General features: G+C 34.5%; 2 protein-coding genes across 2 annotated transcripts in view; one reads left to right on the plus strand and one right to left on the minus strand.

The window, feature by feature from the left end:
• Positions 1–26,687, plus strand: part of LOC108782907 (furin-like protease 1, isoforms 1/1-X/2) — a 230,403-nt gene that overhangs the window by 172,301 nt on the left and 31,415 nt on the right. The window contains exons 2-5 of the mRNA XM_018551304.1: positions 21,439–21,657; positions 22,127–22,255; positions 23,336–23,501; positions 24,369–24,541. Of these exons, the coding sequence (XP_018406806.1) occupies positions 21,460–21,657; positions 22,127–22,255; positions 23,336–23,501; positions 24,369–24,541 (666 nt within the window). The 5' untranslated portion in view covers positions 21,439–21,459. The remainder of the gene's footprint in view (positions 1–21,438; positions 21,658–22,126; positions 22,256–23,335; positions 23,502–24,368; positions 24,542–26,687) is intronic.
• Positions 840–14,129, minus strand: LOC108782908 (dynein intermediate chain 3, ciliary). The gene is made up of 10 exons (XM_018551305.1): positions 13,947–14,129; positions 12,343–12,504; positions 11,765–11,865; positions 9,746–9,906; positions 8,314–8,491; positions 7,049–7,477; positions 5,675–5,957; positions 5,089–5,367; positions 3,812–4,206; positions 840–1,479 (listed from the first exon to the last, which is right to left on the minus strand). Exons 1-10 carry the CDS (start codon positions 14,127–14,129, stop codon positions 840–842), a joined length of 2,811 nt encoding a protein of 936 aa, XP_018406807.1.

A 26,687-nucleotide genomic window follows, 5' to 3' on the forward strand; every position in this document is an offset into this window, starting at 1 on the left:
CCCTTTGATCCTCACGGTAATTTCGGCAATTTACCGTCTTAAGTTTCGGCCTCTCTCCGAGCCTCGTTGCTACCACTTCAGTTCTACAGAATCGCCCGAACAGAATTTCGACCGGAGGTAGAAAGTCCCTCTCTCTCGTATATATAATATTCACCGTTCGCGTTGGTGTAGAATCATTAGCGCGTCATTACGAAGAGCTCGACTCTTTCATTTGCGCTTTTATTTTATTTTTAAAACTCCCAGCTTTCAGTTAAAATGTTCAATCTCTCGCTTTTTCGTTTGTACGTATACGTGAGTATACCTTGCATCACTCGTCCGTTCTATTTGATCCGTTTCTCTCTATGCGAAGCACCACGTTGAAAGTCTTGCGATTCTATTCAAATATGAAGTACCCTCTACCAACTTCTTTTTCACAAACTTCTTGGAGATCATGCTTCGTCTTTTCATACAGCTACGACAAAATGGACAACTTTGTAATTTCTCTTACTCAAGCTTTTGAGATATCTCAAGAAACACTTAAACTAAGTTATTGCTTTGCAAGTATACTTTGAGAATGCAATTTTCTAGATTTTTCTGAAATTTCAAGACACGTATATATACTTGTCAGAGCTCAACAATCAGTTCACCAGTACAGTTCTCGCATTGTGAAATAATTAAAATTAAAATTGTGTTGTCACATTGAATTAATTAATTAATCGGATTTCTGCTACGCTCTGAAATTTTTCAACTGCTAATTTTTCCGGGTCGCAATTTCAACTCCGTTCTCGCAGTCGAAATTTTCAATATCATTAATCAAATAAATTTTGTGTCAATCATCAAAATATCACGAGTAAGTGAAATTATTGATCGCTGCCCTCACTGTGTTTCGTCGATACCGTTGTTACCGTTTCCGTTGATTCAATGTATGCGGATAACGTTGGATGCGTTTCTTCCTGAGCGCACTTTTCGAGATGCGAGTCGAGCTTCGTCGCCTCTCTTTTTCCACGCGCTTGCAAAGTCTTGTCCCCGATCGCGGACTTCCATTTCGAGCTCGTTTCTGCGAGCTGCCGAAAATCCCTTCTTCCCTCCTCCACGTTTCGCACAGGCGACTCGACGTCGCCGTTCCCGACTTTCTTCTTTTTTCCTTCTGGTTTCTCATGTATAACCTCGATCGTTCGTGGCCGCCAGGAGTCACGTTTGCCCAACGCGATTCTCTCCTGCCAAGCACGCATTTCCCTTCTGGCTTCCTCGACTTCGTCCGCAAGTACGTTCGCCAGCAATTCGTCCTCCTCCAAAAGTATTCTTCTCTTCTCGATTGACGAATGTTCCGGCAACTTTTGCTCAAAATCGAATAACTTACGTCGCCATTGGGTGATAACCCAGGAAGATTTCTCCTCCTCCGAAGCAAGTTGAGTTTGTAATTCGGCTTTCCGCTTTTCTAAAATATACAAATCGAACGTTGAATAAAAATGACAATATATATTGATATCTATATGATAACTTTATTTTGATTATTTTATAGTTTAATCCATTGTTTTTTTATTATGAAAATTAAATTGTTTATAAATTTAACTATAACATTCGATTAATGTTCGTTTATCAAAGTTATTACATTTCGCTAAAATTGTAATATAATGGTATATATTATGATGATAAATATAAAAAAATTTTGAAAAAGTAACATTTTTTAAAGATTGCGAACAATTCTGCAATTATTTTATTTTATATTAAATTGTTTCCTCAAATAAGAAATACAATTAAAGCAACGGCGCATTTTATTTCTTTCACCAGATAAAACGTCACAGCCGATATTCTCCAAGAGACCAATTATATTGTGGACACTTCAATGCACCCTCAATGTGTCCAAAATGCCCGGTGGGAAGACGACGAATGTCGAATGATATTCGCTTTACTGCTTTAATCTAACGCCAGGGTGATTTCATTCCGTCCAATTTTGTTCCATCGCTGCCCTTATATTTCTCATTTATTTAACATCCAATCTAAACTTAACCTTTGGATTCTTCCTAAAGAAACTCTTGCAATAACACTTTAACTGTTACAGTCGAAACGTGTTTTTGTGTGAAATTATACCTGCTCTCATATTACGTTATCATTGTATGTCTATGTGCGTCGAAAATATTTTTGTTTACTTGGAGAAAAAATAATGATATATGAATATTTAGATATGAATTTAACTTTAATTTAAAATTCAAAGAGATTCAGTGTTGAAAATATTAATTTAGAAATTTACTATATAAAAAAAACAAATTAAATATATAATAATAAATCATATTGTTATTATTAAAAATATTAATAAAATATGGATATCTTAGTATACTTAAAATTAAGGTATCGTTTTTTTACTCCATAATTACACAACTTAAAAAAATGTGATTTTAAATTATTATTAAAAATGAATTAGATAAAAATTATTCTATCGATTATTGAAAATAAACTAATTTAATTTCAAAAAAATTGAAAGTCAAAACGTTACTATTCTAAAAGAGTGGTTTTTTTTTTTCAAGAAAATGTGAATTGTAAAATGATTGACAAATCATATTTTATCGTATTGAGAACATACTTTTTTTAGCGATATTATTTGATCAATCAACATTTTTCTGTCGAGTTGAAAATAATTTTTTTTTATTTTCTGAGAAATTCAATTTTTTTGAATTGTGTCATGTTTGAAATAATGGGACGGTATGCATTCAATGACATATTTCACTGATGAATATTGATATTCAATAGCAAGATATTTCAAGAATAGTGAAAAAACGTTTCTACTGGAGCAGTCAGCGAGATATTGCACGTCATAGTTCCTGGCGAAACGACAGGATCATAATGCATCTTTGATGGTGCATAACAAATGATAGTTTAATGGCGCAAGCTCCTACGGTTGTGCAGTATGCGCATATCTGATTTAAGAAATGAATTATAGTGGCACAAGAATATGACAGATGTACATGAAGTGTTGTTTGATAAAATCTTTCTGTCAGCGGTTCTTGCGTAGAAAAGAAATTCAAGAGTAATTGAGGGGAAAATTGTCAAAGCGCAATTTCTTAATTTCAGCTTTCATGCTTCCCTTCGGACTTGCCAACGAATAAAGCGAAATGAGACAGCCAATCAATTCTCCTCATTGGATAAATCTATGCGCGGATGTTTGTTGTGCGTCCTTCATTAAGAAACGGCGTTGAAAACCGTCTCAGTTTCACCGTCTCGAATTACGCTGGTGCATCTGAACAGCCGAAGAGAAACAACGACGAACCGAGTGGAACTCATTAATCTAACTGGGCGCAGTTGGAGTAAACGCATACGGCATGCTTTGAAACCGACCACAGAAACGCGACAGAGACGTTCTTAATTAAGCTGTCCGATTGTGTTACAATATGGAGGTGTCTCCTATACCGAATCAACGAAACATGATATTGATGGGAGACAGGTGAGAAAATGAACAAATCAGAACAATGAACGTTTATCAATGTTTCCAGCTGACGTGGCGCTTTGGCGTGGCTTGATCGCGGTTTTTCGTTGAAACGTTTTTACGAAATTATCTCCTCTTCCCGCATTTTTCCGCTTCGCGGCGCTATCAATCTGTCTGCCGCGATATTTCTTCGTACCACGTTGTCACTGCTCGAATATGAAAGAAAATTACATAATACTGCCGCCATTGCTGGCTCAAATAAAGCCGTGCAACCATGGAAGCTCGGTATTATCGGATCTCGCCAAGCTTTAAGGGAAGATCTCGTTATCTTGTCCGTCCACGACGTCCCAAGCGACGCATGGAAAGTGAAAAAATAGATCGCCTTACCGACCCGATGGTAACGACGTTTACGCTGTCGTTGAAAACGGAAATTTACCTTCCAGGTCTGCGCAACAGATTTCCGGCTTGCAAACTTCAACGGCACAGACTTTACTTAAAATCTGTCCTCGGCGTTTCTTCACGATCTTTTTTGGTTTTATGAATGGCACTTCTATTTTTGCAGCCGCTTCTTTTTCATCTTCTTCTTTGTCAACTTCTATCCCTTCTGTCAAGGATCTCGTTGAGGATATGGGTCTTACCGCTCTTGTCCTTTCTCCTCTTGATTTAGGTTGCCTTTGCTCAGTTTTGATTATTTTTTTCTCTACCGTCGCTGATTCACGCAAAATCTTTTTCTTGCGCGGTGTTTCTTGCATGAGACTGATCATCTGTTCAATTTCAGGATCCAGCTTCGGATAAGTCGCAAATTCCTAAAAGACATAATTGCAAATTTCTCGTAAAAATGTATATGGCTTATAAACTATAAATATAATTATTTGTTAATATTTTTGACCCTAAAATGTGCTATCACTGTTGAGGTACATAGTATTGCTATATTGATATGTATTATAAATTTTATATATAAAGAAATCGGTCACTCTTATTTAATTTTGTACACTTTATACTTTTAGTAATAAAATACAATCTAGGTAAGTTTTTATAAACACTAATTGCCTAATTATTAACTTAAGAGGAAAGAAAGCATGAGCACTTTATCAAATTTAATCTTGAAATAATATGAGGTATGTAGTTAAATTTTGTATGTCTTCTTATACATTTAAATAAAATATACTTATAATAACACAAAACTAAAAATTGATATCACTTATCACACTCTCTGTTAAAAATTAACCACCAAAGTACTCAAGTAATATATATCAGACAGAATTTTTAAAACTCTGTCTCTGCTTGTCTTAATTCTTAGCATGGCAGATTGAACCTCCTAATGATCACTGAATTTACAGCTTAACATTTAATAATCTCATTTACCTGTAAAATTATGTAATTTACGTAAAATTTATATATCTGTATCATTAAGAAATTCTATTTTTTATCTAACTTAGGTAAATACATAGTAAATTAATTAAACTTATATTTTGGTATTACATATGTTTTAGTGATTTAATGTTAAGGTAGAAAAATATAACGCGCGCGTTATTTCTTTTTTACCATCATAAATGGAAGCACCTATAACAACGACATTAATGTTTCAAGAGACATGAAAATACGCATTCTAAATAGCACGAGAGAAAAATTTTATGCCAGTGGAAAGTGCATCTTTTCTTCTTCTCGGCTATTTAAATTTTTTTTACCTTCTTTACTGTTTGAAAAAATGCCGCTTCTGAATCCGCCAGTTCTTCGAAGAACGTGTCGTCCTTTTCCAACCTTTTCATTCGAGATTTTTTCTTAGGTTGCTCGCCCTTTTCTTTAACCGGCGCCTTGTTCTTATTTTTTTCCTGATTTCCTTTCTTCTTTAATATGAACGCCGAGCGGTCCGATGCGGAATCTTCATGAATGCTAGCTTGCATCAAGCGCATTTCTTTCAATCGTGTATCGACAGTCTTCCCAAATCGACTACAACTCTCGAGATACTATAGCAAAAAACACATTGCTTCTCGTTTTAGATCATCATAAAGTATAAAGTGATGTTAGATCAAAGTTGGAATACACCAACTCGAAATATACGAATTCGAAAAGGATCACACAATCAATAAAAAATTCAAGATTGTTGTATTAGTTACATGCAAACTATTAGCAAAATTTGCACATTTGTATTTCAGAGCTACCACGACGTGGAAATTCAAATTATAAATCTAAATTGTCAATTTTTTAACAAAAAATGCCGTCAAAATTTTACAATAATCTTTTTTAACTGATTTACTTTTTCAAAACACTCACGGCAATAAGGTTCGCTTTGTCAGTTTTAGTGTTAGTAATATGTCCGTCGGAGCATTCCACTAAATATATATTTCCATCGTGACTGCCGACTGCCAGCAGTTGACCGTTCTCATGAGGAGCGATGGTCGTGAGACTGTCGTTGCAGACACGAAACGTGGTCACCGGTGAAGCCACGCCGTTCAGAATGTCGTATACCTCTAACAGACCCGTCGCGTTTATGGTGAAGAACACTGAGTACCTGGATCTGCTCCAGCAACCTCCGCGTAAATCAGCATTCTGTTCACTATGCGTATAGAATTTTATCTACTTTACCGAGCTGTATGTTCTACGATATGATGACAACATTAACTTCAAAACTACGCCGACAAGAATGACGATAGAAAGCTTCAACACTGATAAACAAGACATTAGTCGAAATTGCGAGATACATACAATACATGTATCATTCTGTTTACGTGAATAGCTGGCTGCTTTGCTTTGTTTCACGCTAAGTATTCCTAACTCTATTCTACTTTTTGTGCGCTAACTAATTTACAGTCAGATATGCACAACACAATAGTGATAATAGAGCGCACTGGAGCGTCTACGTAATCTTAATATACATAGCTTTATGTTACAACGAAAATGGAGGAAATGTTATCAGATATGTGCAATAAAGTTCTTGCAGTATATTTATGAGATAATTTTCAAGTATGATTCCAATGACTGTGTTCAGTATAAAACGTAGCTTTATAACTTGTAAAATTCTTTAATATGATCATTTATTTAGATTCAGCAAGAAGCTAAGGCTAACACTAATTATAATACAATATATAGAATTTTACAACAGTTCAACAATTTTACAAAACTCTTTTATTTACTGAATCGACCAGTGTTATGTGCAGCTTCGTCTTTAGTAATTTGTATAATAAACCAAGATAGGAAAGAAGCATAAAAGTTAATAATTTACATTACATAGACAACAGTTTAATTTTTTATCTAAAAAGTAAAGAATTTTAATTAAATCTAATAAGATTTTTGAGATTTAATTTGATCTAAATTTAAAAGGCAAACAATGTTTGATATGCAATTTATTTCGATGCTTACTTGGCAAAAATTTTTTTCACGATTAATATATCAATAATAATTTTTTTTATTTTATAACTTAGTTCTTGTTTATTATAAGTATTACTACAATATGTAACGCTGCATACAGACAATAACATTAGCATATTTGGAAATTGCCCTTCAAATAAACTGTAAGAACTTTTGTACATACCTAACACGATATTAATTAGCTCAAATAATTTCAAGTTAAAAGTATTATATTTGTAGCTTTAATTTGCAAAATGTTTAATCGGTATGTTTACGTTGATTAAACTTAATGAATTTTACCGTATGGTAATTAAGCTATCCTCTTTGGTATCATCCGACCAGATCTTGACGATCCAATCGCCTACAGTAAGAAAATTCTTGACAGAGAATGGGCTTCGATCAATAGCAATGACAGGGCCGACGTGACAGTTGAATCTCATTGCCAGTTTATCGACCGGTTTCGTGACTTTCCGTCTTATGTTGATCACCATGCCATTCTCCAGACCCGCCAGGAATCTATGTCCTATGCTCGGCTCGTACTGCAGCTTTGTGACGCCGATCGCACGAAGGATATCCGCTCGGAGTGGATTATCCAAATCCATCACTAGTTCGTCGGTCGGTTGCCTCATCTTCCTTATATCCCACCACTTAATCGCACCGTCGGTGGATGCCGAGAAGAACTCCTTATTGGTCTTGGATTGAATCCAGAGCGCCTGGTTCGCCGGATTTCTTTTGCGCGTCGTCGGTGAGAACGGGAGAAGAAATGGTAGTGACGGAGATTACAATTTGGCAGCGAAACGGCAGGCTCTTTGGAAACATTTTGCCACGACGACGGCAGAAGTTGCGACCGCGTTTACGGAACGTTTGAATTGCATCGATCTGTAACTCTCATCGAGCCAGTTTACAAACATTGTTCCTTCACGGAGTCTGCACCATTTAATTGGCGTGTTGTGAACATTAACGCAGAGGTAAAATTTTACAAGAGAGTCAGTGCAATCGCAACTTCTCGACTAAAACTGTAGCATTGCGCTATTTCATATTTATTTTATATTCCCATCCCTTCTCCTTTTACAACAAGAAATGGAACTATTGAGAACAATTAGTACTATCATAATATTTTCCAACGGTGATGCAAAATTATTCAAGACGTTATAATTATTTATTTAGTAATAAAGTATTCTGTATGTAGTTGATATTATTTGAAGCGAAAGTAGCAAACATTGTTAAAATTGTTTGAAAATATATTTCACACATAATAATCTCTGATGACATTAAACTCAAAATAAAATTACGCAACAGATTTTGGTTCACATTTTATGCGCAAGCGTTTACGTGCTTCTAATCGCGTTAACACATTCTCGTCAATACATGCCATATCTATTAAGAACTGCATTAATCCAGGTATCAGAAACTACCGTTTGCACGGCTTTACAGCATTTCTCTCGGAGGATATTTGCAATTCCACAGACCATACATCAAAGTCAAGCACGTCCAAGTTCTGGCCAATAATCTCGGCGGATAGGTGCAAGTCCCGAGGAACTTCCCATTCGCAGATATATAGATACCTGTGGCTGAATTGACGATGGGACATTTGCACTGGCCTATCCCCGATTCGGATGTCCCAGTTGCACACTTGGCCAGACATCAATCCGCTAATCAGCATCGATGGATCGCGTGGGTTAAACTCGACGATTATTAACGGTGATGATGATCTCATGCACAGCACTGGTTTGTTTGGATTCTCTGTGACGATACAGAATTACATTTTGCCTATTTTAAATTCTCTCTTTTTTTTTAATTTGATACTGTTAAATGAATAAGTAATCAAATCAATTTATGTCGCCCATTAGAGAATGCTCTTTTCTCGAAATTTATCTAAAAAAAAAAAAAAAAACCATTTTATTTGCTCTTTTTTCTTTGCAGTACGTAATTGAAATTTCTACATTATTAAAAAAAACTGCAAACAATTAAAAATATTCTTTCAATATTTCAATATATTCAATAACAATAAAATTTATTTCTTTTGAACAGAGGAAATATTGTATTATTAAATAATAAACAAAAATATCATGCTTCTGGCGCAAAACTCTCGAAAATATTTCTATGACTAATTATTAACAATTTTATTTTCCACTACTTTTTTCTGTAAGGTTTTTATTTGAGATTTGTACTAGCTATAAAAAATATTTTACTTTTTAGTATATATTATATATGTCCTACTCGTGAGGAAATCGTGTTACTGGAAATACATTCGGCTTTATAGGTGGTTGTTTTTGTCATGTGATATGTTTCTGTCAATAACAAACACTCCGCATAAACAACACGCATGCGTACAGTCGTCTGGTGTAGATATAAAGATTCATGTCAGTGAGACGCATTTCAAATATTATGAAGGACTTTGAAACGACCAATCGATTTCCGCAACCGGAACCAGAACGAGCGTGTGACAGGTCGCGTTTGACGACGACATGATGAAACATGCTTCCGATACGTTGTAAAGCGTGTCAGATTCGACATTCTAAAAAAATCTCTGCGCGGGATATTGTATTAGTACAGGAGAATTCAATAAAATTCAGAAACACTGGACAAGATATATCTCACGTAGGATACAACGAACAACATGTGTTTGACAGTTTCAAATAATTTTAAGATTAATATATACATATATGTAATACATATATATATGTATATATATATAAACATATATGTATATACATATATGTAATACATATATATATGTATATACATATATATAGAAGTAATATTAATCAATGTTTCTTATAAATCATAAAGCTGAATTTGTGATACAATTTCCATCATGTTGTTAAATTTGTATACATTGAGCAATAATAGAAATGTTATTATCTTTAAAAGAATAAGTTAGATTTTTAAATAAATTTCCTTTGTACAAGATATCGTGAAAGGTACATGCATTTTCCGATAGTGTTTCACTTGGTAACATACGTGTCGTTGTGCGGTAGCATAAAAATTGTATACCAATGTCCCATATGTAAGAGGAAGGATTCACATTAGATAGTTTCCTCTCGAACTCCATAAAAGAGTAGGCAGCAGCCAATCGATTCTGTGCATCGGGCGACCACGACAGGTGATTGATTGGTCTTACGATAGATTGTGGATCGGTGTACATGTTTGAGGTTCTGGAAAAAAGAAAATTAAAGCTCCCGTAAAAATCCGTGCAAAATCGCACTCATGGAAATTCGTTTTCCTCTTTTCATCTTTTTTTATCCTCGAGCACGTAAATCATCCGCTCGACGACGCGATAACGCCGTTGCTTTTACACATTGCAGACGCCGTCCTTTTTATTTCGTTCACTTGGTAATACCCTTCGGGAAGCGATTAATTGTAATGACAACCATAGGTTCTTCGTTAAAAAGCATAAAAACATGTGGACACTATTAATGTTCGAAACGATGTAATAAGAGCTTCGAGCTTTTCTTGTCGCAACAAAAATGGTTGGCTTTATTTGGAGAATTTATCAGATATAAAAACAATACAATAGTGTTGTGAGACTATCGAATAGATTCAATGCAAAAATAGAACAAAACTTTAAAATACTATTTCCATTTTATTGTGCAAGTTATTAAAATGTAAATTCGAACTCGAATTTGCATTTCCTTTTGTTTCTTTTGTGGTTGCTTTCTGGTAATTAAGAGAAAAAGAAAAGATTCTTTAACTTTTATTTTGTAGAAAGTTTTTTTTTTAATTTACTGTCGTTATTCTAAGTCGTCCAATTTTTTTAGTAGAGGTACAGGTGCCATCAATAACAGTAAATTCGAGTGTCAATATTGGAGATAGCGATATTTAGAAGCTTACGATGTGTACATATAGAAGAAAAGCGGATCAATTCGCGCAAGAATCGTATGAGGCATCTGAGAGGCGCAACACGTGTTTGGGTGCACGAGGAAAAAGACGGGGAAAAATTGCAACTCGTGTTAAACAAGCATCGAGAGATGAAAATCCGACGAGATAAGAGAATTTCCCCGCGAGCTTCTCAATGACAGCATCGTTGTCTTGCGAGATGTCGCATCGATTTATGGATTTCCTGTCTTATAAATAAGTTACCGAATATCATACAAAATACACAACAGTGCAGCGAAACCGTAAATTTGTAGTTGAATTTCATTTTTAAAAAATTATAAAATTCTAAAAGTTATAAATTATTAATCGGAAAAATTTCCTTATACGCACAATATATTTGATTATCGACATTTCTTTGCGCTTTAATACGCAGAATTTGTCTCCGGATTTACGAGACTTATTCTTCATGTCTGTACAAGAACGTAACGCACGAGTAGCATCAGTCTCGACGAAGATATGCGTCGTATGATAATTCCGTACGTGACCGCGATTTGCGGAGAGAGATTTAACTCGTCCGTGGAAGCTTGCGTCGGGCACGTTGAAGCGAGACTTTGAATATTCCTTGGATATCGGCGATAGCAGGATTTACAGTTTAATGTATGCTAGTCGGTTAAAAAAAAGCAAGAGTAATCTGGCGTACTTTTTAGATTTCATGTACTTGAAATAAGGAAATGAACAATATTATATTATTGGAAAAAGATTAGTACTCTCATCGGCTTAAAAACGTAAATTGGAAATAGCGATATACATTTTAAACCTTTCTTCTGTTATAACTGAATCGTTCAAAATTATGAGAATTATTACTGTCTCTTTATAACGACGAAAATCAGTGAGCTCTATCATTGCATTGGAGTGAACCATCGAGAAGTGGAGGTGTCCCAATTCTTAGACGATAATACTTTAATACAAAGTGTTACTGTATTGTTTTCTTTGTCAGGGATTCGCTGGTCAAATAATAATCGTATTATTTTACTCTGCTCTAAATAAAAAACAATCTGAAAAATCACAAGTTTGCTTTCCTTTTTTTCCAATAAACTACAATTTTCTATACTTGAATATAAGAATATTTTCTGTAGTTGAATATAAGAAAACATGTTCTAATATATTATAGAGTTCACTGACAAAAATGCAACATACCTTATACCATAGGAAAAAACGAGCGAAGTCGGTTCTATATCGTCAAAGTACTGCTCATAAATGTTGATGATGTTATTCTGCAGTATACAGCGTTCCATAGGCTAAGCGAATAAGTTAATAAATTGATCTTCTTAATATTGTAAATTAATCCTCTTATCTTACATTGAGCTTTCTGCGTTAGAGGTTTTTTTCGGTGCGTTTGACACGCGTGCTATCGGCGTTATTTTATCATTCTATCTGCTCGTTAAACGTAAAACAAGGATAAAACGATGCATTAGTGCTGTTAGCTTTCTGAATGCAATCTTTAAGATGAATGTATTTATCTAATTGAGATTGTCAAACAAGATTTTGTATATTTTTAAAATATATTTTTTAAATCATCTTAGATCTATTTATCGAGTCGTTAAAACTGCAATATAGAATCCTTGATTTACATAAAATACAAAAACCAAGGATTATATTAAAAAATTGTGTAGCAAATATTGATATTTTACCGAACTAATTTATTTTTACCGTAATGCGCTTTAAATTGTTAAAGGGTGTATTTAAACACATATATGTATTTCAAAATGGCTCACGTTAGTGAGGTTCTTCATCTTCGGCGCCCAATACTCGTCCTTTACTACACGCCGGCGAAATCTCAACACGGCTTCGTCGTCCTTCACGTTTATCTCCTTAGGCCAACCGCCCTCTAAATGTAACATCCCGCTCTCCTTTGTTACTTTACTAGCGGTTTGTATCTGACGTAAAAATAAAAAGAGATCACGTAAACTGTACGCAATAATGCGGTTATAAAAGCGATTTCGCTTCTCCATTTCTAACCGTTCTTTTATTGCACATGTAAAACCTAACACCGCATACTTAACACTTGAGCACTCTTGAGAAACGCATCACGGCGTTAAAGTGGTTCACTTTAAAGAGGAAACACGCAATCCGTTTTCGCTGTTTTACACTGCAATGTATATTCTCAGCATGACGCAGTTTACCTGTTCTACATTCGCAAATTCTTATTTGTTATGAAATTGATTGCATTAAACAATTTATGCGGCATTTTAACGTATCCCACATTTATGGCACGTGTCATTAAAAGCATGTTCACAAATATTGATCTTCTGTGTTTTATGCAATTAAATCCGTTAAATTTAATTTTTTCATTGCGAGAAATATGCGGTTTACAATGTAAACTGATGCGAGATACACCGTGAAGCAATATTATGTTTAAATTAAAACTTTCCGCGAGTTTTATTTCGCGCTCTCTTCCAGATTGAAAATCCGGATTTTCGTCGTAAATTTTGCATATTTTTCAGAATCGCATACAATATTTAATTTAAAACTGACATAGTTCTGATCCTTTGAAATGTAAACAAAATGTTAGGAAGGCTGACGGTCGACGCGTATTTACATGTCCGACGCACTTATTAATTCTTGAAAATTAAATGCCGCAAAGGCTAAATTCGTTGCAGAATTAGTTCGTTCGACGATGACTCAGCAAAGCTATTTTCATAATCCCAGCTTTCCCTTAAATCCTATGATATATAAAGTTTCGAATATAGAAACTCATTAGCGTTTAGCCTGTGCTTAATTTATGGATAATCATTTATGCAGCTGCTGATGATACATCTCGAAGGCATGCAACATCATGTTAACAAAATAATCGACTATTTAGATTTTAATCTAATAATCTCTAATATACACTTGTCAAAAATTTTTAATATTCTTCAAAATTTATCTACGATGTTCCAACATTTTTTCTTTTAAAGAAGCTTTCCATTTTCTTTATTACATAATATTGACTTATATATTTTTGATTAGAAAGAAAATTATATGGAGACGAGTATAATTACATAAGAATAAAGACTAATAATGACTAAATGTTAAGATAAATAATAATTAAGGTTCACAATAATAAACAAGGAATTAAACTCCTCGCTGAAACTTCACGATTCCATTGGAACCTACAATAATTTAGTTTCTGAAGAATAATGCTTTCATTGAAGAAGACTCTAAATCGAGTCGAAACAACGTTTCGATGAACTTTATGTACAATAATTAAATATCAAAATCATTTAAAGAGTTAATGCGCTCTATTCTCATTAGCTGAAATTTTAATTGTTTAATTTTCAAGAATAAGAGGATACTAGAAGTACTTTTCCCATTTTGTATTGTATATACAATAATTTACCTCGTGCAGAGCAAATTGCTTGGGTATCTGTACACCACGGTGGCAATGGCTCGTGTGGATGTAGTTTCGCATGAGTTTCGGATCCGGTAGGATATTCTCCTGAATGATCGGGTCGGTCTCTCCGAAGAAGCATTGCTTACCGAATTGCGACCTTGGCTTGATGTATGCGTACTGGATCAGCATTATCGGAAACCGTTCCCAGCTTGTGGGACGAACGTAAAACGAGGAAAGGATGACACACTCACGCAAACAGAAAGAGACACCGTTAAACTATTTGGAGGGCAGGCAAAGGAAATCGACGAACGGTGCAGGTTGCACGTTTAAACGCTGATACTACTAGTGATACTTTTCACGCACGAGCGCCTGAAGTTGATCATGATACGCGATACGCTCGATATAGCGTGAAGGGCCATTAAGGTGATGTTCAGCTTGAAATACGATACGTAAACGAACCCGGCATTATGCAACGTCTTGATCGAAAAGACTGTCATACCATCTTCCTTCGTCAATGATGAATGTGAAATTATAAACGTAAACGTGGAAATTATGTGAAAAAACGTTTCAAAAAGAATATTTTTGTAAAAATGTGAATAGAGGAGAGGAAGTTTAATTTAAAATCCGATTTCACGATTTTGTTTCCTGATAACGAGAGTAATTTTTTCTGTATTTACGGCAAAAATTGAAGTTTTTTTCACTGAAATTGCATAAAAATGGATTAGTAATCTCCAACCCTGCACGTAGGAATCATTTCTTTTTTTGCTGTGTAAATAGAAAGTAGGTCTCGAGTCTCAAAGGAATTGTTTTGGACTTCAAAATGGACATGCACGATGACACAGTCGAGCTTGTGAGAAAAACTCCGTGTAATCTCCTACACGGCGCTCTGTTACCGCAGTGCATCCTCTTTGTGCATCCGCGATTTGATTGCGCGTCAATTCGCCGCGCTGGATGCACTCTATGGAATTACGGTAGCGGCCGCGCATTCTCGTGCCGCCGGACCATCACTATGACATTATCCCTTCGCCGAGAGCACTCACAATTTCTGCGGTCCGCAATCCGGCGTCCGCCAATCAACGCTTTCGCGCCGTCCGATAAATCGGATGAGCCCGCCGCCGGGCGCTGCACCTAATGAATCAGATTCGATGCGAAGCCACCGGCATTGTGTGATCGATTATCCTGCGTACGCAGCGACACGAATCTGAAACTTGGCGATATCCCAATGCCAGATTCAATTTGCGAATTCCTAATGATTGCACACGATCGAGAGATTTTAAGAAATTGGAGCTGCGTATTTAATTGTTAGCATTGAAGCTTAATAACTGTAACAATGTAAGTAGTCAATAGTAATTTCCAGAATCAAGTCTTTTTCTATACAGTGTGTCCTAAAACTGACGATGACCGTTTTATAGACAGATTTTTTGTAACATTTTAAAAGGAAAGGTCTAATACAACAATGTCGTGACTATCGTAATTTTTTAATTGTAGAACCGTCGTTTTTGTCGATACAACGTTACAGGTATTTATTCAGCCGTATTTATTCAGCCCGAGGGCTACTAGTCGGCTGTGTAAACTTGTTCTAGTGAAAATTACATGTTACTAACCGCGGTAGTTATAAATAAGATTGGACGTTGAGTGCCTGACACTTTTTCTTTTCCTTTTTTGTTCAATACAAGCGGAAAAGCTACATTTAATCTCTCTCCGAAATGAATCGAAATCGTGCACAGCGTACACATTTTGTTCCAATTGAATCGTGCACAATGCTATAAGCTTTGTGCATTCCTGCGTACGTTTGTGACAAAATATGTTCAGCAATTGGAAAACACCTTTAATAGGAAGAGTTTAAAAATTATGAACGACGAGGCTAGAATTTCGGTCAGGGTGGCGTTCCAAAATTCAACCCCATCAATTCAAGTTTTATCCTTGTTATTCGCTGAGTGTTGAATAAGGATAAAAAATTCCCGGAGTTGACAAAGTCGAGTTTTGGAACGCATCCCAGGAATAGCAAGATGATCAGTGTGAAGGTGTTTCTTCAAACTTCATGTCTTTGTGATAATAATAAAATTCAGTACCAGTTCTTGCCAGTTCTCACTGACCATCTTGCCATCTCCGAGCGTACGAAATTTTAGCCTCGTCATTTATAACTTTAGAACCTTTCTCATTTAAAATCTCTCTTAGCCTCGACACAACACACAACACACTTTTGCATTAGATTTTTCACTTTAAAATGTCACCAAATGTTGCCTTTAAAATATTTATTGCTATAGTTTTCTACACCCTGTAGAAAGAATAAATTTAATAATTAATTTTCCTATACTGCAAAAATAATAAACTTTAATAAATATATGTTTGATACAAAAACCAGCGTTTTAAGTATTATTTTTATTGAGTAAACATTTATTTATTGTAAGTAAATATTTATTTAGTACATAATACATTTAAAAAAATGTATTAAGATTTAGAAATTTTTTTTCAGTGTATATAGTTTATTAATTGTTTCTTATATTTATAAAATTTTATTTGACTTTTATCTTCGTAAAAATCACCTTTTTTTTGCAATGCAATAATAAATTTTACTGCAGTTTCCATAAAAAGAACACATAGTATAATCTGCTATACATCTAGTGTGAAAAATTATTAGTTTGTTATTTATAAATATTTTCACAATATGAAATTTCACAAAATATTTTTTATTCAAAATATATATCTCAAGAACTGGCGCTTGAATTTATTTTACAATAAATCAATCCAATATATTTTATATACATATACAGCTTATAACCAAAAAATATAAACAGAATAAATGTGAAAATTATGGCTTGTATGTATGTAGTGACGTAATGAAGCATGTTGAATACGTGTTGAAGATCTACGTATGAAATTAGCGCAATCACGACAGTTTTCGTGAACATAAACTAACGGTAATGTTATTTCTCGAGTTTCCGAACGGAATTCTCCAATCAATATATCCTTGTACGAGTTCTCAAATCAGATAATCTGGAGACTGAGCCACTCGTAATGAATCTGATCGATCGAATTAGGACATCGCGTATGTGCGACGACACATACCGAAGATGAACCCGAAACGCGTTGCTAAAGCAATTTAGTCGCGGATTCTAAACCACGGTAGCGGCGTCGCAAATGGAAAGTTCGGAATGGAATTCACACGACCTCGCCTGCGATTCTAGAGTTCCCCGAATTTTGGTGGCAATTAGGACCGATGTTCAATGGATGGTTTCCGGCCAGTGGATGGCACAGCAAAGTTACGAGAGGGACTGTAAATTAGTTTGAGCGTCGAAATGAAATGATAGGAGTGATGGATTGTGATATTTATATTGTAATTCTATAAATCGAATACATGCATATGTATGTATGTACCACATTGTAAATTTAACACGTATGAACATTGCAATATCGATTAGGCTTTTCTTATCGCGTACTTCAATCATTCATAAATTTTACTCAACAAATCGCACACGTTTGATACGTGGTGCGTAAAAATTTCCAGTAACCACAATAGTTTTCGAAATTTAAATAAATTCAAATGTATTCTTTTTGAATCATGAGTCTACACATCATTTTTACACGACTTTTTTATTAACTACATCAAATGGTTGACGCAATCATAGGTTTACTTTATCTGATAATATTTTGACATTTCTAAAATGTTACTTCCACTTTAATAAGCGAAAAATTGACGGCAGAAAAGCATTGAGGAAAGTAACAAGATCAAAGTCCAACTACAGAAATTCTACCCCGCAGCTGCCAGTGAAAGATGTTGGGAGCTTTCTGGCAGAAGGTAAAGTCACGTTGGAAGTCGATCTTAACTTACACCGAACAAAATGTGTGTTAAAAGAACCGTAAAAATTTAACTCGTACATTTTATACGTAGATAGTTCTCTGCAGTAAACTGTCTTACTTATATCTATTAAGAAGCTCGGCTTGTATTTATTGATGAGTAAACTTCCAAAGAGAGAACAAATTCAATATTACATACATACTTTGAAAATTTTGTTTCTTGTGTAAATAATTATACATCTTCTCATCCAGGTGTTCGCAAAGATTTCGGTACCGTATTCATCGACAAAACCGAGAAGACTGACAAAGAATTTTATTAAAGAAGAGTTTTATTTGCTTTATACAGCAAGATTTACGAAATGAATATTTTGTTTAGAATCTTGACATTTTTGTCGCATGAGAAATCGCAAATGATTCACGTGTTAAACGAATCCCTGAGAATTCCACAGAGATTACTGACATTACAAACTGTTCCAAATCACTTGATTTCATATCGGAACTTTATGGGAGGAAATAATTCTACAGATTTGTTACTTCTGCAACATAATATTAACGAAGGCATAATTGCGCGATTCAAGCAAGGAAAGTCTACGCAATCCAGCGAAAAGAACGACTCGTTGAAACAACGCCAGGAATGTATCGAGGAGTCTGCGGAATCCAGTGAAAAACCTCACGAATGGCGCAGCGATGGTTATCAGATATCAACAGAAAAGTATCGAAAGATTCGCAACGACTTATTGAATCATGACGAATGTTACCAGTCGATTAAATCCAATTCCTCGAATTACTCTGACAAACCTGTACTATACAATAATCAGCGAGTGTGCGAGTCTTATACATCGAAACCAGCGACTCGAATAATGTCTGAGAAATGGATTTGCGGAAAACCAGCAACGGAAAGAAAGATTTATTATAAATGCAAGCCGAAATCGTGTATTTATCCAGACAACCGGAAAGAACCGATACATTTTCCATCGTCACGAGATAATTGCAAAGACAAGTCGAAGCAAACTGCACCTTATCCTATGCCATGTTCTGAATCAGAGACTTTGTCTTCCAAAGAAATTACATCGAATGAGAAGAAAGCTTCTTCTGTTAAACATAAAATACCAAAGAAATATCCTACATCAGACACATACAAGTATGACAGAAGACCTGATCCTCCACCGCCAAGATATCCTCACTGGAGTGAAAATCCACCGCCTTACTGCGACGATTGCTTGAAAAAGACGACCCGTTCATCCCTTGTTAAAGCCTCACCGATGATCTTCATCCCTGACAAGGGACCGCGGAAATCCCGTGCGAAAGACATTGTGTCACCTCCGCAGAATATTCATGAGACTTCCAGCAGGAGCCCGAAAGAAAATGAGTGTGGTGGAACAGATGCCAAGGCATCACACTTGCAGAAAAGTGTCTCAAAGAAACGCAGCGCGATCTCTTTCAAAGACAAATGCGCTGCTTTTTTGACAATTCCTTCGCCTAACGGAACAATGGAATCTGAAATTCAGCAATTTCCAACACTGACGAGGGACGGTCGTTGTTGCGTTGAGAAACCTGAAAAAAATTTTGTCACGCCAGATGTCAGCGATTGTAATCCTAATATGGCGAGTTTCAAGTATCGATTGAGTAAATGTCCTAACATAAAGGAAATGTGGGGTATCGGCATTAAACGCAAGCCACCTGTTGACGTTAATGTCCGACAAGAAGCTCTTCTGTCCGACTATAAGAAGATAAAGAGATCAAAATCGCGGCGAGAAACTACAAGAAAGAAGAGATTCAAGTCGCGGGTACCGAGTAACGGATGGACACAACAGAGGTATAAGATTCGCTTGAAGATTTTTCAGAAAAGAAACAGTCTCGATCCTTGTCTTCCGCGGATCGTCGAACTGATACAACCGCGCGGCGAAAAACTGCGCTCGGAACTGTTAAAGTTCGCTGCAAGCAAAGGCGAATCTTTTTCGCAATTGAAAAGCTTGTGCTCACATAATTGTCCATCCAAGATGCCAATTGTCAAAACGAAGAGTTATCCGACGAAAATGAACGAAAGCAGTGTGATTCGCGATCAATACTTGAGAAAACAGCCTTGCAAAAAGCGTCGCTGAACTTTTGGAAACTATTTTGCGATGTAGAATATTTGAAAGTCGTGTTGACAGATTGAGTTAACATTTATTTTAAGAATTTTCAAAATTTACATTTATTTTTTATACTATTAATATGTACAAACATAAACTATAATGCATTAAAAATAAAAGAGAATATGGAACCACAACGCGAAATAAAGAAATTATTTTAATAAAAATAAAAATTTTAAAACAGCTTAGTCATCAATAAATTATTATATACAAAAAGTAGTGCTTGCATAACTAATATAATTATTTTATATATATTTATCTTTAAATAATTATTTAATTCCACTAAAATAGCAGATTTTTTCCGGCGACATTGATTTTTACGATAAAGAACTTTCAGAGTTTACTCATTTAATTTATCTTACTTTTTATTTATACATTAATAAGAAATAGTGCAACAGCGAATTTTAAGTGAAATATATGGACGAGACATACAAAGGTGACATCATAAAGGTGTAGGAAGGACATGCGGAAATGAAAAAATGCAGCTCGCGTGGCCTGAGACGGCTGTAAAAGAAGTCTGTTCGCAGCAGCTGGCCTCTAACTTTTCACGTTTATCATTATCTCACCCTCTCATCGTACACCCTTATTTTTGCACTCGGTGGAACAAACTTGCGCATCAAATGCCGTTGTTTTATGGCCGGTATACATTTTCATTTCTGTCGGGAAATGATATATCTTGTAGCCCTAATAAACGCGACTCGGGATTTAGTGAACATTTATCTTGTCTACATCAGAAATAATGGAAAAAAAACAAAAACGCACGAGTTGCGTTAATCCATTTCCAATAATTAATTGGAATTGGATTAACGCAAACTCGCGTGCGTTTTTAGAAGTCGTGGTATATTTTGTATCTTTCAATTCATGTTCTCTCGATTTTTCAATAGAAATTTTATAGCATATTAACACTATAAAAATGTTATACGTTAATTAATTTTCATAACGTAACTCAGTAAATAAAAAAGAAAGAAGAGAGAAAGAGAGACAACAAGAAAAATACCTTAGATATTAAGTTAAAAAGATTACATACATATTGTATTACAAATTTTAATATCTCAAAGAAGCATTGTGGACACATATAAAAATATACACAAGTGCCTCTTTGAAATATTAAAATTTGTAATACAATATGTATGTAATCTTCTTATTGTACATGATGTACATTTCTTTTAAATTCTAAATTTGATTAAATATTATACATTTAACATTTATAGACTTATATATTTGTACACGCTTACACATAATTATAGTTTTTCTTTCATTTATGAGTTCGTAATATATACAAGCAGCGGATGTTACATCGCTCCAGTGACTGTAAAATTGTTACCCATTTAGAAGTACGTTAACCTGCACTCGTTTTTCCCCCTCATTGAAATTACACGCGATTAAGGGGTACGGTAAAACAGCGGAAGATCGCTGAACGATCACTGCTTGTAATGTTCACGATTGTTAACTTCTAATTGAGCATCAATAAGCAGCTTAAGTTAGTCGTTTTCTCTAACGGACTTGAAATAACGAAAACTACGGTGACATTTCACGATATTCATACGGAACTATTAACATTGTTACAGATAAATGATGATTGGTTCCACATGGAGCATCGATCCGTGGCGAAGAGGTCAACGGAACCACATCTCGAAATGCACCAAAGGCTAATGAATGACTTCAGAGTACGTCGAGCGGAGCAACAGCGGGCAAAATCGCGTACTAAAAGAGATCTTGTAATCAAACGTCCGTCCAATATATTAACCATGCTAAACGATGATAGGTGGCCACAGATGTGGTATCTGGTAAGCAATTTTAATTAACAATAAATGATGTGTGTTCATTTATCGGTGCAATATAATACAACAGGACACTGTGCGCGACAAGATTATTTATCGGTTGCACTAAATAAACACACGAGATGTTAATACAGTTAAAGTGTATGAAAGATAAAAATATAATATTTAACATAATATAATATTTAAATAAAAACATTTCCAAGTTTATATTTAATTTAGCAATAATAATTGCATACTTTCCATATTTTCGATAAACGTAAAATTTGCGACAGTGTTTAAAAAAACTTTTTTGAAAGTCTAAAGTGCGATTAATAAATATAAGATAAATTAAAAAAATAAATGAAGAATTAAGGAAACTACAAACTGAGTTCAATCGATAACAATTTAGAAAAGGCGCCGCCGACATTTATATCGTAAATGAAGACTCACGGCCGGAAGTAATACGTCGAAAGTATTGGATAATTTTTCTTTTCAGAATAGGGGAAAGGGGTTAGACATGAACGTGCAAGGTGCTTGGGCTGAGGGAATTACTGGAAATGGCGTCGTGGTGACAATTCTTGACGATGGATTAGAGAAAGATCATCCTGACCTTTTTAAAAATTATGTAAGTATATTTGAGTATCTTATTAGTTTTTTAAAAATTCATCAGATTCTCAGAAAAATGTTTTCTAGCGTGATTATAAAGCAAACACATTTGTAATATTAAAAAATTCTGCATTTAACTTACGTTTAAAGTATTGCGAACTGGAAGTATATGTTCAAATAAATTGCGTTTTGTAATTTCTTATGACAGTTCCGGTAATCTTGTGAAGTAGCTTTCTATTTGATTAAATTTACGCGAATAAGTAAAATCGCAAGCGCTTAATATCTGCTTAATATTGCTCGATGGACGAATGTTCGATGCGTATATACGTTTGCTGGCATACAGAAAAAAAAAGAGAAAAGTGAGAAAAAGCTCTAACGGAACATACAATAGAATACGGCGGATGAAGGCATATCACGGATTCACTGGGAATATCAGCTCTTGAACGCGAATATTGGAAGGGGGTTATCCAGCGCATGTATTCGTATACCGAATAGCTATTGATTCACGGATGGTTACATTGAATGGCATCTGCGCACGTAGTAGAAAGTGAATCGTATTAATCAGCCAATGGGCACACGCTGCGATGGTGCACCTTATTACTGCGTTGCTCTGATTATGCGAGCTTATATCCCTTCGCATATATTTCTCATTATGCAGATAATGCATAAATGAAAAGGTATTAAGAAGATATCCGGATGTGCGTGATCAGGGATTAAAACATAATACTTAGTCGCTCTAATGACAATAATGTTTTATTATTATTGTACCTCTGTTATACTAAATATTAACCACTCGAAAAATCTCTTTACTAAAAACTACAAAAATTTATTTCGCTTGTAAAAAATTTTAACTTATATGTAACTTTCTATTAAAATCTTTTGCTGGAAAACTCTCGCACAGTTTCGTGGTATACGCCAGATGTCTTTTACTCGTCTTACGATTATTTACTATGTGTGCACGTGTTATATTTTTATTGAATAAATATTCTATTTGTGTATATACAAATATTTATTCCTCACAATGAGAAAGTGGAATAATTGAACAAGATTCGTGAAACGTGTGAATTTTAATTAATGCCATTCTCGATTTCTGTTGTAGGATCCTCAGGCTAGTTACGACGTCAACAGTCATGATGAAGATCCCATGCCAAGGTACGATCTCGTAGATAGCAATCGACACGGCACCAGGTGTGCCGGAGAGGTCGCAGCCACTGCCAACAATTCTCTTTGCGCTGTAGGTGTTGCTTTTGGAGCTGGCGTAGGTGGTAAGTATTCTGTGAAAAGGATTATTTAATATTTCGATGCACTTTAAGAATCAAAAAGACTTTATGTACATTTTTTAGAACTTTTTTATATGTATAATGTAAGAGCTCTGATGAGCTGTGAAAATTTTTATTCTAATCCGTGTTTTATTTTAATCTTGAATTGGACGCGAGTAATGTAAAATTTTAATTGCTATTTTAATAAGAGCTTATTGCGCAGAAGTTGTGTAAGATAAAAATAAGACATTGAAAGACTTTTAATAAAAGAGAGAGGTAGGATATATTAAAATTATATTAAATCGTCGGAAATGACAGCTTAATCCCAAGCAATCACTTAAATCTATTTGCAGTTCTGTTTCCAATTAGCAGCAGCGAAGTCAGTGTCGGAACTCGCATTACTACGAACAACACGTGTTTGCAATAAGCAGAATTGATATCACGAGGTCGCATCATTTTCGAATTAGAATCGGGATTGGCAATAGCCTATTACGTGCATTACATTCGGAACTGATTCAAATCGGTGCTTGGTGCCCAATTTCGACCTTGTAAATTGGGATTCTCTATTCCACGTATCATCGCAATTATGTAGGATAATTAACTCAAATGAGAAATTTATGCTGCTTAACGGTTTGAAAATTCTTTACAATGTATGTGTGTGTGTGTGTGTGTGTGTGTGTGTGTGTGTGTGTGTATATATATATATATATATGCATCTGAACATATCAGAAAACTATCGTTATAGATTCGTATAGAATATTTTTATATTAAATGTATGATATATGCAACAATTTCGTCATTTACGAATAATTATGTAATCACAACGTTTTATAATGTTAATCGTTAACTTTTTATAATTATGTTTTTAAACAGGGGTTCGAATGCTGGATGGCGATGTAACAGATGCCGTCGAAGCAAGATCTTTGAGCCTTAATCCTCAACACATCGATATTTATAGCGCCTCGTGGGGACCGGATGATGATGGGAAGACTGTGGACGGCCCTGGTGAACTGGCCACCAGAGCTTTCATCGAGGGAATTACCAAAGTGAGTGTTTGCTACAGAAAATTAAATCACATTTATACTTTGCATATAACTTATAATTTTATTTAGACGCAAATCGTTAAAAATTCCAAGATTTCTCAAGTTTATTATTTTAATACAATTATATTTATTTTCTATTTTATTCTTAAATTTTTAAATAAAAAGTTGGATAAAACGAATTTTACGTTTATATTTATTTTTAATTTTGTTTTGATCGCTGGGACGATAATACTTTTTGTTATAATATAAAAATAGATTTATCTAGAAAGTTATTTTAAGCTCGAAGTACTTTGTATAGCTTTTCAACAGCAGCTTTCTTCGTAAATATTATATAAACGTCGTTTGCCTAATCGAGAGATTATTTATCAAAGATTCTCATAATAATAACCTTAACTGTCATATCTTTTTCATTATTATGTTACGAATAAGTTGAAAGGAAGTATGTCGCATGTCCTAAAGCTTCAGACTTCGACGTAGCAGCGTAATCCACTTAGGACTGCAATTTTCTTCGCTATAATTTCCCGCGCTATGACAAGATAAATGCAATTAGCTGCAAGGTACCTCCGTACGACATGGAAGCTTCTAGTTTGCTTTAAGACACTTCCTTACTTTCAAGTGTCAAGCACAGGATTTTAAAGCTTCGCATTACAACGCTTATGCTTTGTTAATACGTTACATAAAGAACATTTTCACAACAGTATTTAAATGAAATATCTCAGCTATACAGAAACTCTTGTTATTGTTCAGATAATAATTTTTTAATGGAAAATTGAGAATTGTAATTTAAGGTCTTTTTATCGATATAGAAAATTGTTAGAAAAATATTATATTGTGAAAATAATACCAATTGATAAATTATTTGTAATATAACTTTGCATATACTGAAGTGTTAATGCGAAAAATTGTTCATAGTAAATTGAAGATCGTTACTTTTCGATTTTCTTACGAACTTGAATTTCATTTGTAATTATTCTCGTCAATCTCAATTTTTATTTGAAAAGAGAATTTAACAGCTCCTGATTAAAGTTGATAAACTCCAAGTTCAATTATCGCCTTCCTGATTTCTTACATCTTGCGCCAAAGAAATACATTTAACTCGCTAATGCTTTTCTTTGTAGAACGAAATAGACAAGAAATTGCTTTAAGTGCTGTATTACAGATTTCTTGCTTAATAGTGTAGAGAAAATTTAGATATTCGTTTTCCGATTGTAATATAATTACACATGGAATAGTTCAAATTAATTGTAATTTTTAGTATTATAATTGAGTATTCTCCTTAATAATGTGTGTACCTTTTATATATTCTTTGTATTCATTTCTTCGTAAACTTTTTAATAATAGAGTGTCAAAAACGTAATTGTATTCACTTTTTATTTTCTGATTGAAGATTCAGAGACAATCTATTTTTATAAAAACTGAGGAACCGGTTCAAATTCCTATTTTTAAGATTGATTATCTTTATAATTTTTTTATTATTGCATACACACAAAAAACATACGATATTTCATCTGCTTCGAATCTCTTCATCATAAGCAAAATTCGTCCATTCGTCATTAATGTGGCTCGTACGTTCATGTCCGAATAATAATAACGTCCCGGGATGAAATGAAATTTGCACAAATGTATCACGCAGAAGCATTCCCTGAAATCTTCCGAGTTTCAGTAGCAACAATGGCCATTGTCATCTCGATGTATACGCCTCTGCTCTTCGATCGCGTTTGCAGCGTTCCTTTATCGCGATGGCGAACTTTAGTATTGAGAGGGCCCCTACTTCAAGTAACGATCATTAAAGCGCAGATACCTAGCATTAAAACGGAGCCATCAGCTGCTGTCGAGAAACTTCGGTAAAGATCCTCCGTATAACCGATTTCTATTATTAACTTGATTCACACGATTTTCTGTGTTTTATTATATTTTACGATATAATCATAATCAGTAATTCCAAATATTAAAATTTTTTATTAGTCTTCTCGTAGTCGAAATTATATTTTTCGCAAAATTCATTTGAAAATAAAAGCACGTAATGAACGCGCGCGTTCTATAAAATTTATAGAATTTAAATAAAATTCAAAATTATACAAATTGCATTTATAGTTGCGACTCATTAAAAGTGCTCTGTTATACGGATATTTTATATCAGTATTAAAAT

The sequence above is a fragment of the Cyphomyrmex costatus genome, unplaced genomic scaffold (assembly GCF_001594065.2).
Source record: "Cyphomyrmex costatus isolate MS0001 unplaced genomic scaffold, Ccosl1.0 scaffold137, whole genome shotgun sequence".
Classification (NCBI taxonomy): Eukaryota; Metazoa; Arthropoda; class Insecta; order Hymenoptera; family Formicidae; genus Cyphomyrmex; species Cyphomyrmex costatus.

Coding starts and splice junctions, on each gene's coding strand:
- LOC108782908 (XM_018551305.1), bottom strand. CDS start 14,129: ATGCTGATCCAGTACGCATACATCAAGCCAAGGTCGCAATTCGGTAAG. Junction 12,505..13,946: donor AGCAATTTGCTCTGCACGAG/GTAAATTATTGT, acceptor TTTTTACGTCAG/ATACAAACCGCTAGTAAAGT. Junction 4,207..5,088: donor TTTTTCAAACAGTAAAGAAG/GTAAAAAAAATT, acceptor TATGTCTTTTAG/GAATTTGCGACTTATCCGAA.